Source organism: Triticum urartu, chromosome 1 (assembly GCF_003073215.2).
Source record: "Triticum urartu cultivar G1812 chromosome 1, Tu2.1, whole genome shotgun sequence".
NCBI classification, from domain to species: domain Eukaryota; kingdom Viridiplantae; phylum Streptophyta; class Magnoliopsida; order Poales; family Poaceae; genus Triticum; species Triticum urartu.
The window spans coordinates 480877459-480897144 of record NC_053022.1 but is presented as its reverse complement, the minus strand read 5'-3'; the positions used below and the strand labels follow the sequence as shown (position 1 = coordinate 480897144).

The window sequence follows — 19686 nt, the reverse complement described above, 5'->3', positions numbered from 1 at the left end:
AAAGTGACAGATCAATAGGATCAACGGTGCTGTAAAAGGGAGTTTTATTTACCACACTGAGAACTGCTAGACGGAGTGGGAGATGAGGCCGAGCAGTTCACTCTTCCGTGCCCTAAATTGGCGACGGAGGACACCTACGGCGACGGTGGAGAGGACGATGTCCGCGGTCGGCGTGAAGATGGCGTCGGAGAGGTTGCGGCAGCGAAGCGCTTCATCGCCGGCGTCGTCGAGAGCTAGCGGTGGCGCTAGGGTTCGTGCGAGGGTGGAAGAAGAGATAATGACCGCTGTGAGTGTGTATTTATAGGCACAGGGGCGGCATTGTGCTATTACACAGGTGCCCCTGGCGATTCGCATCTGAGGAACACGTGGCCAGTATGCGGAATTTTGGGGTTTGTTCCACGTCCCACGCATGCCTGGATTGTCGGGTGGTCGTTCCTACTTCTCCGGATTTCATGTGGAGGAATGAGCATTGAAAACGGACTTAATGGTTGTCTCTGTATCTTCTTCTGACGAGGACGCAGAGAAGACATTCAACAGTTTCAATAGAATGCATATGACTTGGAGAGATAGAGTTTGAGATAGAAAGCATAGAGAAGTTGGGGTCCGATCACATTCACTTAGTTCAAAAGATTCAACACGAAGACATAGCTATAAATGAATGTTGTAGAGGATAGAACACTAGCATATATATATATATAATCAACATAGTGAAGATAATCATGAAAATATGTTGAGTTCGAAGCCAAACCAAATGTGAAGACATTGCAAGGTAATGCCATGAGTGAAACACTTCGAAATAGAACGTTTGGTGGTGGCGTTACCCACCGTATAGGAAGTATTAGACCCAGACACGGCGCACAATTATCGTGGCGCTCCGAAGTCAAATTCCACATTAATGTATTCACACTTAGAATGTATGTCTTCATTGATTGAAGATATACTTCACTTCGTGTGTTGCACATCTAAGTCATCAATATGCATATGGGTTAGGATGTGTGCCTGATCACAGGACATTTAAGGATTCCAGGATATTTAGCTCACACCGTAACTTGCAAAACCTCTTCTCATCCAAGGGCTTGGTGAAGATATCTGCCAACTGCTCTTCAGTGTTGACGTGTATGATATCAATGTCTTCCTTCACAACATGATCTCTGAGAAAGTGATGACGAATTTCAATGTGCTTTGTCTTTGAGTGCTGAACTGGGTTGTTGGCAATCTTGATGGCGCTTTCGTTGTCGCAGTAAAGTGGCACTTGCTTCAGATGAATGCCATAGTCCTTGAGTGTTTGCTTCATCCACAGAAGCTGAGCGCAGCAAGATCCAGCAGCAATGTATTCAGATTCAGCAGTGGAGAGAGATACACAGTTCTGCTTCTTTGAAGACCAACATACAAGTGATCGTCCCAGAAAGTGACATGTGCCTGATGTAGACTTGCGATCAACTTTGTCACCAGCATAATCAGCATCCGAGAATCCAACCAGATCAAACTCTGAGCCCTTTGGATACCATAATCCTAGAGTTGGGGTGTGAGCCAAATATCGAAGAATTCGCTTCACAGCTAAGTGATGCGACTCCTTTGGTGCCGCTTGAAATCGAGCACACATGCAAACACTAAGCATAATATCTGGCCTAGATGCACATAGATAAAGTAAAGAACCAATCATGGAGCGGTATACCTTTTGATCGAACTCTTTACCATTGTCGTCAGGACCCAGATGATGTTTGGCTGGCATTGGTGTTGTGAAGCCTTTGCAGTCTTGCATACCGAACTTCTTCAGGCAATCTTTGAGATACTTCTCTTGAGATATGAAGATGCAATTGCGTTGTTGTCGTATTTGAAGACCAAGGAAGAACTTCATCTCCCCCATCATGGACATCTGATATTGCTCTTGCATCATATATCCAAACTCTTCACTGTACTTCTGATTGGTGTAGCCGAAGATAATGTTATCCACATATATTTGGCACACAAATAGTTCACCATCATATGTCTTCGTGAAAAGAGTGGGATCTAGGGAACCAGGTATGAAGCCTTTGCTTTTCAGGAAGTATTTGAGTGTGTCATACCAGGCCCTAGGGGCTTGTTTGAGGCCATACAGTGCCTTGTTGAGCTTGTATACCATGTCAGGATGTTTTGGATTTTCAAAGCCAGGCGGTTGTGCAACATACACTTCTTCTTCAATCTTGCCATTGAGAAAGGCACTCTTCACATCCATTTGATATAGAAGTATGTTATGATGATTTGCATAGGCCAGCAGTATGCGTATGGCTTCAAGTCTAGCCACAGGAGCAAATGTTTCATCGAAGTCAATGCCTTCCACTTGAGTATATCCTTGAGCAACGAGACGAGCTTTGTTTCTGACAACTTGACCATGCTCATCTTGCTTGTTGCGGTATATCCATTTGGTGTCTATTATATTGTGCTTCCGTGGATCAGGACGCTTAACCAGTTCCCATACATTATTCAGCTCAAACTGTTGAAGCTCTTCTTGCATAGCTTGAATCCATTCAGGTTCCATGAAGGCTTCTTCAACTTTCTTGGGTTCTGATATTGAGACGAATGCGAAGTGCCCACAGAAATTTGCTAGCTGAGTTGCCCTTGAACGAGTGAGTGGACCAGGTGCATTGATGCTATCAAGTATTCTTTCAATCTGCACTTCATTGGCAACGCGAGGATGTATAGGGCGAAGACTTTGCTCTTGCTGTTCATTGTCATTGTTGGAAGGAATGTCTTCAGGCTGAGCATTGTCTTCATGTTGATCAGGTGCTGAATTGATAAGTTCTTCTTCAGGATGAGCTTCAGAAGGTATAATTTCTCCAGTTCCCATTAGCTTGATTGATTCACTGGATGGAACTTCATCTAGCACACTTGGCAGCTGCTCTCTTTGTGAGCCGTTGGTCTCATCGAACCGCACATCCACTGTTTCAACCACTTTGTAATGAAAGAGATTGAAGACTCTATAGGAGTGCGAATCCTTTCCATATCCAAGCATAAAACCCTCATTTGCTTTCGGTGCAAATTTTGAGGTGTGATGTGGGTCCTTGATCCAGCACCTTGCGCCAAATACTCTGAAGTAACTGACATTTGGCTTTTTGCCAGTAAGGAGCTCATAAGATGTCTTGCTCAGTAGCTTGTGAAGATAAACACGATTGATTGTATGGCATGCAGTATCAATGGCTTCGGGCCAGAATTTTCTTGGGGTCTTGTATTCATCTAGCATCGTTCTGGCCATCTCAATTAGTGTTCTGTTCTTGCGTTCGACGACGCCATTCTGCTGTGGCGTGTACGGGGCTGAGAATTCATGTGTGATGCCCAAGGTATCAAGATATGTATCAAGGCCAGTGTTCTTGAATTCAGTGCCATTGTCACTTCTGATGTGCTTTATCTTGGCGCCAAAATTGTTCATAGCTCGATTGGCGAAGCGTCTGAAGACATCCTGCACTTCAGTCTTGTAAAGGATTATGTGCACCCAAGTATATCTAGAATAATCATCAACAATAACGAAGCCATAGAGGCAAGTAGTAGTAGTTAGAGTTGAGTAATGAGTGGGACCGAAAAGATCCATGTGAAGCAGTTCGAAGGGTTGAGTAGTAGTCATGATTGTCTTCGAGGGATGTTTGGCCCTCGTCATCTTCCCTGCTTCACAGGCACCGCATAAGTGGTCTTTCTTGAACTTGACGCCCTCGATGCCTATGACATGCTTCTTCTTCGCAAGGGTGTGGAGGTTCCTCATGCCAGCATGTCCAAGCCTCCGATGCCAGAGCCAGCATTCTGAAGCCTTTGCTAGAAGACATACTGCAAGCTGTGGCCCTGCTGAGAAATTTACCACGTAAAAATCATCTTTTCGATACCCTTCAAACACTAGAGACTTGTCAGATTCCATTAGTACAAGGCAACGATATTTTCCAAACATTACGATCATGTTCAAATTGCAAAGCATTGAGACAGACATTAAGTTGAAGTCAAGGGATTCAACAAGCATGACTTTATCCATGTGTTGATCCCTTGAGATTGCAACTCTACCTAGACCCAATACCTTACTTTTACCAGTGTCAGCAAATGTGATGTGGCTCTTATCGGATGGACGTAAGGTTGAGTCCATAAGAAGACTTCTTTTGGCAGTCATGTGATTTGTACACCCACTGTCAATAATCCATTCTGAAGACGCTGGTGTCGTACCCTACAGTGCAGTTAGGGGGATAGGCTTCACCAAGAGCATTGTGAAGCAAAAACATTTGACGAACCAGTGGGTTATGAAAGCTTAGATCCAGGTTAGGACTAATAGGGAGAGTAGCAAGCGATTCAGGTACGAAGTACATAGTAAGACCATTTGGGCATTTGATCTTGCGCCCTACAAGATGTTTAAGGTCCCCAGCAATAGCGTCAGACGATTTTGGTTTTCTGCTGGAGACCTTTCCCTGCAAAAGAGAGGTAAGCCTTCTTAACCACCCACATCTTCAAGGGTGGCTTAGAAGCAATAAGTCTAAGTGCAGCATCTGAGAATTTTGGCTTTGAAGCCTTAGCAAACAGTCTTGCAGGCGGACAATGGTACTCATAAGAATAAGCAGAATAGTTCTTGGTCTTATGAACATGGCGGTTTGATGAACCGCTCTCATATTCATATGCCCGAGTATGATTTTCCTGCAAAACATTTGCGTTAGTGCGACTCAGGTGAGTCCTCTGTCTGTATGAAGCCTTTGGACCGTATGAAGCCTTTGGTCTGAGGTTTGTCTTCTTCACGTGAGGTGTCATGATGACATTCACAGGAAGACTCTCCTGACACCTTTTCGGAACCCAGATCTTCTTCATAGGCGGTCCATTCCTGCAGTTAGTACCAATGTACCTGGCAAACACTTCACCATTCTGATTCTTAAACAGTATATAGTTTGCATCAAAGGATTCATCAATGATAATGGGGTTAGCACAAGTGAAGCCAGATAGATTGGATGGATCTGCTGAAGGTTCCTTTGCAGCAACCCACATGGTTTTGGGGTACTGCTCAGGTTTCCAGTAAGAGCCATCTGCATTCATTTTCCTTACGAACCCTAAACCCTCTTTCCTAGGGTTTCGGTTCAGAATCTGCTTTTTCAGGACATCACATAGCGTCTGATGCCCTTTAAGACTTTTGTACATCCCTGTTTCAAGCAATGTCTTCAACCTAGCATTCTCATCAGCAATAGCGGTGGTATCTTCAGCAGAGGGGTTAGTTACCGCATCAACAGTTGAAGATATTGCAACAGCAGTAGCAGTAGAACATTCAGCAACAGAAGTAGCATTATCACGCTCAATGCATTTAAGACATGGTGGTTCAAATGCTTCCTGAGCGGGACTGATCTGTTTGGCACGAAGTGACTCGTTTTCCGTTTGAAGATCTTCATGAACCGCTCTAAATTTCTCAAGATCTTACTTCCTTTGAAGATAATCATAGGAAAGCTTTTGATGAGTTGTTGAGAGAGTTTCATGACGACTTTCAAGTTCCTGATACTTAACGTGAAGATTTTTTATGTCTTCAATTAAGGATTCAGATCGAGTCATTTCAGCACCTAACAGATCATCGCTTCTGTCTAACAGTTTTTGAATATGTTCCATAGCTTTCTGTTGTTCAGTTGCAATTTTAGCAAGTGTTTTGTAGCTAGGTTTTGAACCACAATCAGAGTCATCGTCACTAGATGTTTGATAGTGAGTAGTGCGTGTGTTTACCTTGGCACCGCGTGCCATGAAGCAGTAGGTAGAAGCGGAGTAGTCCTTGTCATTTGCATCGGTGTCGGTGATGAAGTCATTGTCTTCAGTGTTGAAGATGGACTTGGCAACGTATGCTGTAGCCAGACTTGCGACGCCTGAGTCGGATTCCTCCTCAGACTCCACCTCCGCCTCCTCAGAAGCAGACTCCTCCTCTGAATCCATTTCCTTGCCAACAAACGCACGTGCCTTGCCAGATGAGCTCTTCTTGTGTGATGAAGACTTTGAGGAAGACTTGGAAGAAGACTTTGAGTATTTCTTCTTCTTGTTGTTGTCGTCAGAGTCATATTCCTTGCTCTTCTTCTTCTTTTTGTTCTCATTGTCCCACTGTGGACACTCAGAGATGAAGTGGCCAAGTTTCTTGCACTTGTGACATGTTTTCTTCTTGTAGTCATGAGCAGGAGCTTCATCATTCCTTGAACTTGATCGGGAAGACTTTCTGAAGTCTTTCTTCTTGGTGAATTTTTGGAACTTCTTGACAAGCATAGCAAGTTCCCTTCCAATGTCTTCAGGGTCATCAGAACTGCTGTCAGATTCTTCTTCAGATGAGGAGACAGCTTTTGCCTTCAAGGCACGAGTTCGCCCATAGTTTAGACCGTAGATCTCTCTTTTCTCCGAAAGCTAAAACTCATGTGTGTTGAGCCTCTCAAGTATGTCAGACGGATCGAGTGTCTTGAAATCAGGACGTTCTTGAATCATCAGGGCCAGGATGTCAAACGAACTATCAAGTGATCTCAGCAGCGTCTTGACGACTTCGTGTTTGGTAATCTCAGTGGCGCCGAGGGCTTGAAGCTCATTTGTGATGTCAGTGAGTCGGTCAAATGTGTGCTGGACATTCTCATTGTCATTTCGCTTGAAGCGGTTGAAGAGGTTGCGAAGGACACTGATTCTCTGATCTCTCTGGGTTGAGATGCCTTCATTGACCTTGGAGAGCCAGTCCCAGACCAGCTTGGATGTCTTCAAAGCACTCACACGGCCATACTGTCCTTTGGTCAGATGACCACAGATGATATTCTTGGCAGTAAAGTCCAGTTGAACGAATTTCTTGACATCAGTAGCAGTGACACCTTCTCCAGCCTTGGGAACACCGTTCTCGACGACATACCATAGGTCGACCTCAATGGCTTCAAGATGCATACGCATCTTATTCTTTCAGTAGGGATATTCAGTTCCATCGAAGACGGGGCACGCAGCGGAGACTTTAATTATCCCTGCAGTCGACATAGCTAAAACTCCAGGTGGTTAAACCGAATCACACAGAACAAGGGAGCACCTTGCTCTGATACCAATTGAAAGTGCGTTATATCGACTAGAGGGGGGGTGAATAGGCGATTTTTATGAAAGTCTTCAGAACATGGGAGTTTTGAAGACAAACAATAAAATTAAACCTATTACCATGCAGCGGAAGGTAGGCTACACTAGACAAACCATAGTCAAGTATTCAATGAAGTGAAAGCACAAAGACTAATAGCAGCTAGGTAGTAAGGATCAGGTAGGAAGATTTTGTGAAGCCAAACAGAACACGCAGTCACTCAGTGAAGACAAATGATAGAGCAAACATACAATGACTTCACAAGGAGTAACAGTAAGTAAAGTGAAGTGAAGATGAAACCAGTGACTCGTTGAAGACAATGATTTGTTGGACCAGTTCCAGTTGCTGTGACAACTGTACGTCTGGTTGGAGCGGCTAGGTATTTAAACCTTAGGACACACGGTCCCGGACACCCAGTCCTGAACACGTAGCTCAGGACACCCAGTCCTCACCGTATTCTCCTTGAGCTAAGGTCACATAGACCTCGCCTAATCACTCTGGTAAGTCTTCAAGGTAGACTCCCAAACCTTCACAGACTTCGTTCACCGGCAATCCACAATGTCTCTTGGATGCTCAGAACGCGACGCCTAACCGGCTGGAGGATGCACAGTCCTCAAGTGTAATAAGTCTTCAGATCACACAGACAAGAAGACTTAAGTGATGCCCTATTCTCTCTGGCTCTGGTGGTTAGGGCTTTATCCTCGCAGGGAATTCTCTCTCAAAGGCTTCGAGGTGGGTTGCTCTCAAACGACAAAAGCCGTACTTTCAATCTGAGCAGCCAACCGTTTATAGTTGTAGGGGGTGGGCTATTTATAGCCACTTGGCAACCCGACCTGATTTGTCCGAAATGACCCTGGGTCACTAAGAAACTGACACGTGTCTCAACGGTCAGATTTCAAACTCACACGGCAACTTTACTTGGGCTACAAGCAAAGCTGACTTGTCCGACTCTAGACAAGATTCGTTCTCATAGTCTTCACTCGAAGACATAGGTTTTTGGTTTAGGCATCACTTCAGTCATTCTGACTGGTTCTCTTGGACCCCACTTAACAGTACGGTGGTTCCTATGACTCAACACAAAAGAAAAAGAACTACGAAAGATCTAAGTCTTCGAGCTCCATAGGCTTCATATCGTGTCTTCTCTTGTCATAGTCTTCAATGTGAATATTTTCATATACCACCTTTGACTTCAATGTCTTCATAAAGTTTTAGGGGTCATCTCTGGTAGTAAAACCGAATCAATGAGGGACTTCTACCTGTGTTATCCTGCAATTCTCACAAACACATTAGTCCCTCAACTAGGTTTGTCGTCAATACTCCAAAACCAACTAGGGGTGGCACTAGATGCACTTACACATACTACTGTGTGTATGAGATCCAAGACATGCATAGTTATGATATAGGTGATTGGATTTTCTACACCTTATATATTCTCCATTCTCTAAAAATATATTAATTAACACGATAAATATCTATAACACCAAGAAATAAGGTGATGGTTTAGAGACAAGGTCAATTTGTAGTTCTCCTTTTAATTCCGATATAGGTTGAGTGGCTAGTGGAGTGGTTGTACCCCTCAAAAGTCACTTTGGAGGGCGAGCTCAAGTGAGCCCTATATTTTGAATAGTGTCAAAAGGTATTTTAAAGTTTCAAAATTTTCTGGAATAAAAATCAACATGTTCATATGGATGTATATAAGTATATTACACATGTACAAATTTTGATGCTGAAATAAGTAACCATGTGAGTCACACAAAAATGACAGAATCGTGATTTTGGAAAGATGAACAATGCATGTCCACTATATAGAAATCACCATTTTGTCATTTTTGTATAGCCCATTCTTATTTCATCACCACATTTTACACATGTGTAATATACATCCATATGATCATGTAGAATTCTTTTGGGATTTTTTTAAACTTTAAATGTGATTTTAAAACTAGGTAAACTAAAGTCTTCCAATGCACCTGGACTCCAAAAATCCACTCTCTTGTACCCATGGGCGGATCCAGTGTGGCGGTCATGGGGGGCATTGCCCCCACAAACATTTTACAAACAATTTTTTTTACTAGTGCATGCATATGCATATATCCATTATATTAATTTCGGTGCAGCCTAAATACTCCAAAATTCAATCCTTTGTAATGTTGCCCCCACATTGGTCGAATTCTAGATCCGCCACTGCTTGTACCCCTGGCCTATCGAGGACCAAATCTTATGTTTGATGTCTTATGTGTAAGTGTGTAACATACATGGATATACAGTAATATATACTTGTATTCTCAATCAGGAAGTGGATTTTCTCAGCCCAAGCTCAAATGAGCTCGGGTGAACAATAAAAACAAAAAAAATCTGAATTTTATTGTGACAAACATTGACAAATGTTCTAAGAGCTTGCAAAATTTCATTATGGAATCACATTCCTGGAAGGCGTGTCAAAAGAAATAAAATCGATACTCTGAAAATGCTACTTTCGAAAGCATTTTGGAGCTTTTTTTCTTGCCACGACTTCCACAAATGTGATTTCATGATAAACTTTTGCAAACTCTTAGAACGTTTGTCAATGTTTGTCATAAAAAAATCAGGTTTTCCCTAAAAAAATGATTTTACTGTTCACACGAGCTCATTTGAGCTTGGGCCGAGAAGATGACTTTCCATCGTAGAAGTGTAATCGTATGAAAAAGATTGTTTCCTGTGGGCAAGTTATTGTGCTATTTTCATTTAATTTTGGTGCGGTCAGATGTACTTTTTTTCTATATTAACTTGCAGTTGACTATCTTTCTGGTTAAAATATTGTCAACTGAACGATACTTGCTTCAGATGTTACATTCCATTCAAACATGGATATTATGATCTTTCATAAGCACTCTACTAAACTCTGCAGTTTCTGATAATCGATGCAACTAACTAAATTTGTAATTGATAAAATCACTTCATGAGTCATGAGAACAACTATTTGGGTGGTATCTTCTACAGATACAGTGTGTCCACCAATAGTTTATACTTGAGAACAACGCTGCATTGCTATTTCTATTTATTTTCGCCAACATGGAATTTGCAATCATAAATATACTGTTTTGTGTAGGATTGTGGTCGGATGTGATCAAGGAATGGCACTTATGGAAATAAACGTGATTTAAATCAAGACCCAGTCGTTGGCCAGGTAGGAGGAAGGACTCTAGAGAAAACTAAGTGAAAGCAAAACTCTTATTGAAATCAAACATTAAGAATTTCTAGAATTATATTTGTTTCTCGGATTATGGAGTTCCTCTTGGACAGTATTGATAGTGTGGAGACTCGGTAGCATCCATTAATACGATATAAAAGTGTTTTGGCATGTGAAGACATTCACCTTTTCAGTTGTTCTGGTTTCAGCTTAAGTGCAACTATGTTGGGAAAAAACTGGCATGCACATTATGTTTGCAACAAACAAAGCATGTTGTAGGGGTATATGAGTCGGTGTCTTATTTTGTTTTATTTTTTTAATAAGAGTTCATGTCTTATTGTTCTCAGTAAAAAACTAAAGCATGGCCAACCTTACTAACTGAATTTCTGAACTATAAAGAGTCGGTATGGGAGCTCCTCAGATGCTGCTCTCGGTCAACTATCTAAAGAGTCATTTTTGTAGAACAATGATCTCGAAGGTTTTTCTTTTTCTTTTGCGGGAAGATCTCAAAGGTTGTGGTTGCCTGAAACGAAATTTCCTTTTCTTGAATGTAGGGTGATATCCTGAGATTTACTCCATTTTGTTCGTCTACAACCAAACTATCATACCATTGAACTGACCTAAGAGCATTTTTAGCCCTTCCTCAAAAACTTAACTCTCCAAAAGACCCCTATAACATGTTGCACCTAGCACTTCTCCTGAAACTAAAGCCCCTATAAATTTATCTTTGCTACTTCTTCCATCTTTTTGCATATGAACTCCATTCCAACATAGATTTGAACAACATATTAATTCAAACTTCATAATTAAATCTAATGCACATATTTCAACAACATTTCAAACTCAATGTTTTTTTAAATTAAAATTTCAAATCCAAGCACACAATGTGGTTTAAATGAAGTAATAATCCAATAAAACATGATAAAAGTATAACAATCATTTGTCGTGAACTACCCACAAGTTGTCAAAAAGATCATCTTTGAGTTGGTGACTGTGACGAGCTTATTGGTCCTCGATCCTTCAATGGGTTGCGAGGAATCTCTGAATCTTGTTTTTTTTGTTGATGTTCGGGAGATCACCATAGATGTATTGATAGTTCTCCCACTCTTCTCTATCATCCTTGATGATCATGTTCTGCGAGATATACATGTTGTCATGATATGTCGTAGTATCTTAGGGTTTCAATACTCAACAGGCCACAAACAATGAATATTCAATTATGAGCCCGGGCTCATCTGCACCAGGTGAACAGTAAATTCAAGAAAAAGGTGAAAAAATCAAAAAAAATCCAAACTTTTTTATTTTGCATGAAAGATGTTCGAGTGCGTGATGTTTGGGAAATTTTTTATCTTGTTTGCTGAGAGCTACTCGGATGTGCAGACACGATGAAATTTGGCATGGACATCACGCACTTGAATGTCTTCTATAAAAAATCCAAATTCTTTTGAATTCTTTTGCTATTATTTTCATTTTAATGTTCACTCATGAGTGCAGGTGCACCCGAGAGCTGAAATGCCGCACCCACAAACAATTGCAAAGCATTTTTGCATCACACCAAAAGCTCTCTTGACAAACTTTCTTGTGGATTCTTGGCACTTTGTGAAGTAAGATTTCTTGTTTGTCGTCCAAGCATTGAGTTGTCTTCACCAATTTGGCACAGGGGAATAGAAGTCATTGGCAAGGTGTAGCCCATGTTGTGGCTATTGACAACATGTTTGCATGTGCAGCTTGGCTGGCAGCTAGCCTTAAGAATAGAGAGCCTTGCAGAACACTGAGGTCATTATGTGATCCCGGCAATCTGAAATGGGAACGCCAAATCCATATTTTCTCTGATGCAACTTCCTTAAGAAATGTCCTTCTAAGTAGAACTTGCCATGCCACATGACATATTTTCCGTGTCCAATGGATCCAAGCGTCCTCTCTTCACTCTGTGCCATGAGCCTCGTTGTAGCTTCATCGGTGGGTTCCCTCGAGTGGTCCAATTTGAAGATCTTGATCACTTGAGTAAATCTATTCACACTCGAAGATTGTATCTTACCCAATTCGGATGTACTCATTGATGTAGCCGCAACTCCATATGCAATTACTCAAACTTTCATGGTACACTTAACCAATGGACTTGCAATGATTTTTTTCATGTTGCATTCCTTCTTGGTGTGAATCAAGGGTCATGCTTCTCAATAGCTTGTGCAGTGTTTTGAAGAAATCCCTGTGCTTTTTTGAATCGCTACTAAAATCTTATTTGGATACAGTGGATTCGGCGCAAAAGTAATCCTTGGAAAGATCGACATGACCCTCTGCACTACCTCAATGAATGCGACTTTGGCCGAACTGCGAATCAAGTCTCGGTCTCCTTCCATCTTCCACTCGAATGGTTGCAACCACCACCATCTCGAAATTGTTATCTTTTTCTTCCTCCGATGACGAAGAATCATCGAAATACATTTCTCACAACATCTTCATCTAGACAATGTAAAGTTTAATGATCAATTTGAGTGCATAAATGAAAAAAAAAGATTTTTTTATCTTTAGGCGATTTGATAAAAAAATTAGGGAGTGAAGTTTTTTTGGTTGAGGGCCTAGAGATCTTCTAAGATATCGGCCCTCCCTGGCTCCATCAAGCCCTGTATTTAAAAAAATGGAGTTCAAAAAATTATGAAAACTTATACATGTCCTCTATAGATTTGTAATCTTTTGTTAAAAAAATGATGATTTGTAAGCTTCAAAAAATCCAATCCAAAAACAAAAGAAAAAAGTCATTTTTTGATATATGTGTTTGTATTGGGCGCATAGCCGCCTACCAAATTGTGGGGTGCCAATTATTTGGCGGAGGATCGTGGCCATTACTTCGCGCCGACGGTTGATGTAAAAACTGAGCTATTGACTAAAATCTTGGTGCAAATCAAAAAATTAGGCCAACACTTAAATACACACCGACGCCCGGAGTCAACGCTGAAAAAAAAATGATAAGGTAGTTGCTGGCTCCAATCAAAACGGTCCCTTAACCCATTTTCTGGTCAAATGGTAACATGAACGCTAATATAGTGATCATGCTGGAAAATTTTCACACAATATGGCCGTTCAGATCTTACAATACCCTGAAATTGCAATTTCAGCCCATGTTTTTATCAAATCTTGTCAAAAAAAATGAGTGTCCAATTTTTTGGAAAACTTCTGTGAAATCAACACCAATATATTTATTGTTCTGGAAAAGTTTCGCACAATTTGGCCGAACTGGATTTAAAAATACCATGAAATTATAGTTTCAAATTTCAACCCGTTTTTTGATCAAATTATGCCGAAAGGCATCATCGCCCTTCTTCAGTCCTCCCGTCCACTTCAGTCAGTACAGACGACGAGCGACGACGGCGCAGAACCTCAGCCACAGAAACTGCTCCGTCAATACTCATCTGCAGCCACTTCTGGTATCCTAAGGACAAACCCTCTCTGTTCCAACACGAAGCGTCTCGCCGCCTCGGGGAATTCGCCGGCCAGCGGCGAGAACGAAACTTGGCAGCGGCCATGGCGCGCCCCTCGCGGCTCTACCTCCTCGCCTACAACTCCCTCCAGGCCATCGGATGGTAACCAAACCACCTCCGAGCAGCAGCAGCAGCAACAACAGTTGAATTCCCTAATCGCTTGATTCCTTCCGGCCTGTACTAACTAATTCGTCTCTCGATCCCCTTCCTCGTCGAACTGCAGGTCGCTCGCCTTGCTCCGCCTCCTGCCCTGCCTCGCCCCTCCCGTCTCCGTCCGCCCCGCGTACGCCGCCGCCGGCGACCACATATGTGCGTGCGCCCTCCCGCCTCCCCCTAATTTCTATTTTCTCATCTGAATTCTGAATTTCGTGTGGACTGATAACGTTTCTCCGCATTTTCTTGCCGTCTCTGTAGGCTTTCTGCAAACCTGCGCGGTTCTTGAAACGGTCCATGCCGCCGTCGGTGGGGGGATGAACTACTAGCTATACTTAATCCCGTCTTCTCCTGGATTTCCCCCTTACTATCGATGTGTATGAATTGACTCCAGATGGTTGGCTGTTTGGTTGTTCAGGATTGGTACCCACCTCGCCGTTTCTTGCTTTCCTGCAATGGGGAGGGAGGACTCATTTCATTCTCGCCCTTCTCCGGCAAATCCCTGAGGTGGGGATCAACGCACCAACCAACGGCCTTAACAAACTTCTCGGCTCTTCATATATTTTAGCTCTGTATAGTTTGGCTGATAAGTTCAGTCTGCTATTGCAAATGCAGGTTCAGGGCAGTCCCTCTGTGTTCATAACGTTTATGGCTTGGAGCATATCTGAGGTGTGGCAGAATCACCTCTCGTTTTCTCACTTTTTTATGATTTGTCTTATTCTCACCAAGTCACCAGTAACCACACCAATGGAGAGTGACATTGCTTTTTTACTCTCTTATGTTTGTGATCCACTTGATGGCTATGTTAAGATGCATTGCTCTGATATAACGAGTTACTGCTCTGAAAGCATGTTTTAACATACAACTTTGATTCTTCTCTGAACCCATATATCTGTTGCTAGGCTAATTCGAATTTGTACCATGTTTATAGAGTTAATTTCATATGGCTACAGTAATGTCAGTATCAATGGTGTCACTGTGAAGGGTTGTTCTGTTCATAAAGTTTTTCTTGAGGTATTAACCTGATTGTGTTCAGTTGTTAAGAGAAAATAGACCAGTGATTACTCTTTTAGGGGACACGGACGAGCAAACATAGCAGTATGTGGTATCTTTAGGAATAATTAGTGGTAGAAAAATGGCCCTTATTCAGAATCTTCACAAGATATACGGAGTAGTTCGTAAGGTCCACCTTTTAGGTGAAGTTTTTTGAACCACGCTTAATACATTGTTGTCATTGTGCAGGTCATTCGATACTCTCACTATGCTCTGACCACGTTAAAAGTTTGTCCAGCATGGATGACTTACCTCAGGTTCCATCCCCTAGCAGTGTCAATCCTCACATTTATATTTTGTTTTGATTATAAATGCTGCTCTATCTTATGAGTCATTGCTCGGCATAAACACGTTAAAGTATAACTCACAGCGTAAACTCAACTGATTAGAATAAGACTTCATTATTTTCTGAAAGAACTAGCACATAGAATCTCTTTTATTTGTGAGTATAAAATGGATGGCCTACTATAAACTAGTCATGTCCTATGTGAATTACTTCCCGTTCACAATTTTTTCTGCTCCCCTGTGGTTTTTCAGACCATTGCACCTCAGTTCTCAGATCATACCGCTTTATCTCAAACAACTTCCTACCTGTAGGTACACTGCCTTTATCCCGCTGTATCCAATCGGGGTAGGACCAGGAGAAAGTAAGCTCCGAAACTTTTTCGCACCACATTGTGCGTATAAAAACATTCTTCCTTAATCTAATAATACACTGGTGTGCTCTACTCTCCTTGCTATATCTGCACGCAGTGTGGACTATGTACCAAGCTCTTCCATTTGTGAAGGAGAGGGACCTTTACTCAGGCTTCTTTGCAAAGTTCTCCATGAGCTACCATTCCTTTCTGGTGGTACGTCGACTTCGAATCAGCGAGACTGAATACACCCTGCATCCCTGCTGCCTCTGTTTTATTTTATTATAATGTTCACTTGATTACTTACTGGCAAACATGCGGTGACAGGGTGTGCTGCTGTGCTATCCGCTTCTGTGGCTGAAGCTGTACCTGCATGTGTTCAAGCAGCGCAAGTCCAAGCTGGGAAAGGGGGGCAGGAAGAAACGGGCATGAAAGAAATAGGTTCAGCTCAGCTGCCATTATTTCGCTGAAATTCAGTAGGCGAGCAGGTTGCCAGGGGGATCTTGCAGCTGATGCAGTTGTGGAGGCTTGGCTGAGATGAACAGCAAACTTACTATACTACTAGCAGTTTACTGGGGGTTGATTACCTTTGGAACAGCAATTTATTATACTACTAGCAGTTTACTGGGGGTTGATTACCTTTGGAACAGACTGGTGATCTCTATCAGATTTACTGAATTTGAGTGAAGATGCTGCGCAACTCATGGCTATGACATTTGAGAAAAATATGACAGATTATTTAACGTATGAAAAAAAGTACTGGACTATTTGTGCAGCTAAAAAACAATATCAAACAACTTTTTTTGCTCTTCCACTTTGGTTGCTAGAAACATACTAGTACTACTTAAATACCCCTGTTAATTTTCATTTCCAGAGTTGCAAATCAGTGTGATAATCCTAAGCTGCTTGTGCAATTCAACTGCCAATTATTTTTGAAGTGATTCAATTTCCAGAGTTGCGAATCAATGTGATGGTCAGTGGATGTGGAGTGACAGCAAATAGTCTTACACTTTTTTTTGTTTTTTTAGAGAAAACCTTCTTTTTTTAGAAAAGCGTCTGTACAGTAGCACAGGCCTTGTTAGAAATTGTGGCCTAAACAACGTCCTAATTTTGGGCCCTGAAGGCCCATAACTGAAGCACACAGTCAGAACCAAACAAACGGAGCCTGGCAGGCAGACCCGTCTGATCGCTGACCGCCGGCCACTCTCCGCTCCCGCCGCCGCCGCCGCCGCCATGGGGAACTTCCGCAAGCTTGGCCGCCACGCCGCCCACCGCGTCTCCATGCTCAGGTATCCATCTCTCCGTCCCTGCCGTTCCACCCATCTCCCTTTTGTTTCCGCTCCACCGTCGCTCTCTCCCTGACCCCACGGGCCATGGATGCCCCGCCCCTTCCCGATCCCTCGCTGCAGGACGATGGTGTCGCAGCTGGTGAAGCACGAGCGGATCGAGACCACCGTCGCCAAGGTAGCTTCCTGCCTCATGTTACTCCGGCATTTCGTCGAACACCTTGGAAGGGTGCAGGGTGTCTGCGCCAGGGAATTTCTGCCCTTCTTTTTTATGTGTTGTTTCTTGCCATTTCAGGCGAAGGAGGTGCGGCGGAAAGCAGATCAGATGGTGCAGCTCGGCAAAGATGTACGTCCTTCAGTCGTTTACTAGTATTCAGTATTCACTAATCGCCCGGCCCTACTCCCCCAGTGCCTGCACTACTGAATTTTGACAGTATATTGGATTGTTTAGTGGCGTCTATTTAGGTTAAGTTTACTTGAGTGGTGTAATGAAACCAGCCATCTTGATTAGGTGGATAGGTTGTCCTTGGCAGGGTTGATATCTTGTGCCGCAAACTGTGTAGGAGGCCATTCATGGTTGCTGCTGATAATCGCTATGCCGATAAGGAAAATGGCATGATCTGGACACATTGGCGTATGGAAAGAGAACTTTCACCTAGGTGCAGTTGTCTTATACTCCCTCCATCCGAAAAAGCTTGTCTCTCAAATGGATGTATCTAGCACCAAATTAGTGCTAGATACATCCATTTCAGGAACAAGCTTGGGACAAGCTTTTTCGGACGGAGGGAGTATGAGTTTCTTGTTTCCTGTTGTAGCCTCTCATGGAAACTTATTTGATTGCTGAGGTTTTGACTACCTGAGTAGGTAGATGTTAAGTGTTAGCATTCGTTTGTTTAAGCAAGTGCGGGTGAAACTTCACGGGATCTGCTTTCATGAAGAACTTAGTATGTAATTCAAGGATACCCTGTTTGTCAGTGATGTTAAAGCGGTGATCATCCGAAATGAATTCACACAAATCTGAATGTCACCCTGTAACGATGAAGTTAACGCGAAATGGGTTTCACATACAGAAAATTTTGTTGTGTACTTGAAAATTATATCATTCCACATTCCAGGAGTGTCCCTTGACTTAAATGCCCATGCCCAGATATAGTGCATGATTTCTGTAGTTCTTTCTCATGGAACTTCCGTCGCTGAAATTCCTGCTATACTGATGGTGATGGAGATTCTATTATTTTATAGGGTACACTTGATGCCGCAAGACGTGCCTCGGCATTTGTTCGGGGTGATGACGTCGTTCACAAGTTATTCACAGAGCTTGCGTACCGCTACAAGTAAGTTTTACCTATGTTATGGGTTGGTTTCTATTTTGGTCTGGTTAGCATGGTCAAAAGAACCTCTCAAGCTATATCTTATGTATCTTTGTTATTTTCTACTTATATCTAGGGATCGAGCTGGTGGGTATACAAGACTATTGCGAACCAGGATACGAATTGGCGATGCTGCACCAATGGCTTACATCGAGTATGTTTGTACTCCATATACCTTACTGCACAAAATCATAGTTTAATTTTTTTTTAAATACTTTCACTGTTTGTGTTGACTATGTTTGGGTCTTCACATTCAAGTAGTGTGCTTTCACTACATGGTGCTAGTTAGTTCTCTTTGTGTATTCGTATTGTATAATAAAATTAGATTGAGGTCTGAATTTGCTTATAAAAAAATATTTTCAAAGAAATGGTGATGTTATGACATGAAAAAAAAGTTGATTTCCCATCTCTCTCACTCTGGTAAATGAACCGACTTTCAATAAAGAACATGCAGCAGAGAAACAAACTATATGCCATGGTGAGATTGAATTCAACATCTGTTGGCAATGTCATACACAGGTTTGTCGACCGGGAGAATGAACTTCGAGAGGCCAAACCTGCGACTCCACCGCCACCCCAGTGTGCCCCTCTTGATCCATGGACCAAGTCCCGTGCCAGCCAACAGTGGGCAGGGCCTAAAGTCAGCCAGAACTCCAAAACAGAAGGGCTATGAGAACCAAAAGCATTGTTTATCTTTGTTTTGTGTTTCTGAGATTTTTTTTTCATCTTTAGACGCGCTAATTAGGAGATCCATTCTGTAAGAGACTAAAAACTTATGTTTCCACATGATATCTATATTATTTGTCAAGACTCAAGAATCATTGTGACTAGAAATTGTTGCTGATGTGTTAAGAGTTCATGCTTACCGATCATTGACAGGGTGGAGTTTGTCATGTTCATATCATAGCTTCGACGTGGCCATGTTGGCAATGCCCGACGAAGCTTTTTTGCCGCCCTTGGGTATCCTGAGACTTTCCATAATCCCGTGATATGAAGATGTAATGCGGCCATGTTGGCACTTTGCTCTGTTGTTCTGAATTCGTATGGTTAAGACTCGGAACTGATCCTGAATTGCAAATGGTGTCTTACGATCTCGAGAAAGCTGAGCTCCCTTCCGATCAGTTTACGTTCTTTCTCACTTCAGCCACCCTCGAGGTGCAGGCAGTCTACCAAATCGTCGAGCCCAGTAGCCTCATTTACCTTCTTATTCAGTAAAACGTAGGCAAATTCTGTGAGCCTGTAACCATATTGTGCCTCTGAAAGGGAAGGCGGTCAATTTTGCAACTCAAGAAGTTTTAACCTCAGTCTTTTGTTTACTGGGACACCTGAACCTCTATTCCGTTAATGTGACCCGCGACGATGCTTCATGTGAAAAAATAAGTACATTGACCTGAGACGTTTATACGTATTCGGGAGAAAACATCCAAAATTTCAGGCTAGGGCGTACAGTTTGCCTGTCATTTTCAGGTGCAACATCTACTACATTTGAC

General features: G+C 42.4%; 2 protein-coding genes across 2 annotated transcripts; both read left to right on the top strand.

Moving 5' to 3' along the window:
- The first annotated feature begins 13552 nt into the window (after window positions 1-13552).
- LOC125520823 (very-long-chain (3R)-3-hydroxyacyl-CoA dehydratase 2-like) lies at window positions 13553-16189 on the top strand. Its single transcript, XM_048685855.1, has 9 exons — window positions 13553-13801; window positions 13923-14008; window positions 14114-14161; window positions 14271-14359; window positions 14468-14521; window positions 15095-15162; window positions 15503-15552; window positions 15659-15756; window positions 15868-16189. Exons 1-9 carry the CDS (start codon window positions 13743-13745, stop codon window positions 15970-15972), a joined length of 657 nt encoding a protein of 218 aa, XP_048541812.1. The 5' UTR covers window positions 13553-13742; the 3' UTR covers window positions 15973-16189.
- Window positions 16190-16460: 271 nt separating this feature from the next.
- LOC125520832 (50S ribosomal protein L17-like) lies at window positions 16461-19068 on the top strand. The gene is made up of 6 exons (XM_048685864.1): window positions 16461-16829; window positions 16950-17004; window positions 17122-17172; window positions 18069-18160; window positions 18273-18350; window positions 18716-19068. Exons 1-6 carry the CDS (start codon window positions 16774-16776, stop codon window positions 18867-18869), a joined length of 486 nt encoding a protein of 161 aa, XP_048541821.1. The 5' UTR covers window positions 16461-16773; the 3' UTR covers window positions 18870-19068.
- Window positions 19069-19686: the final 618 nt, after the last annotated feature.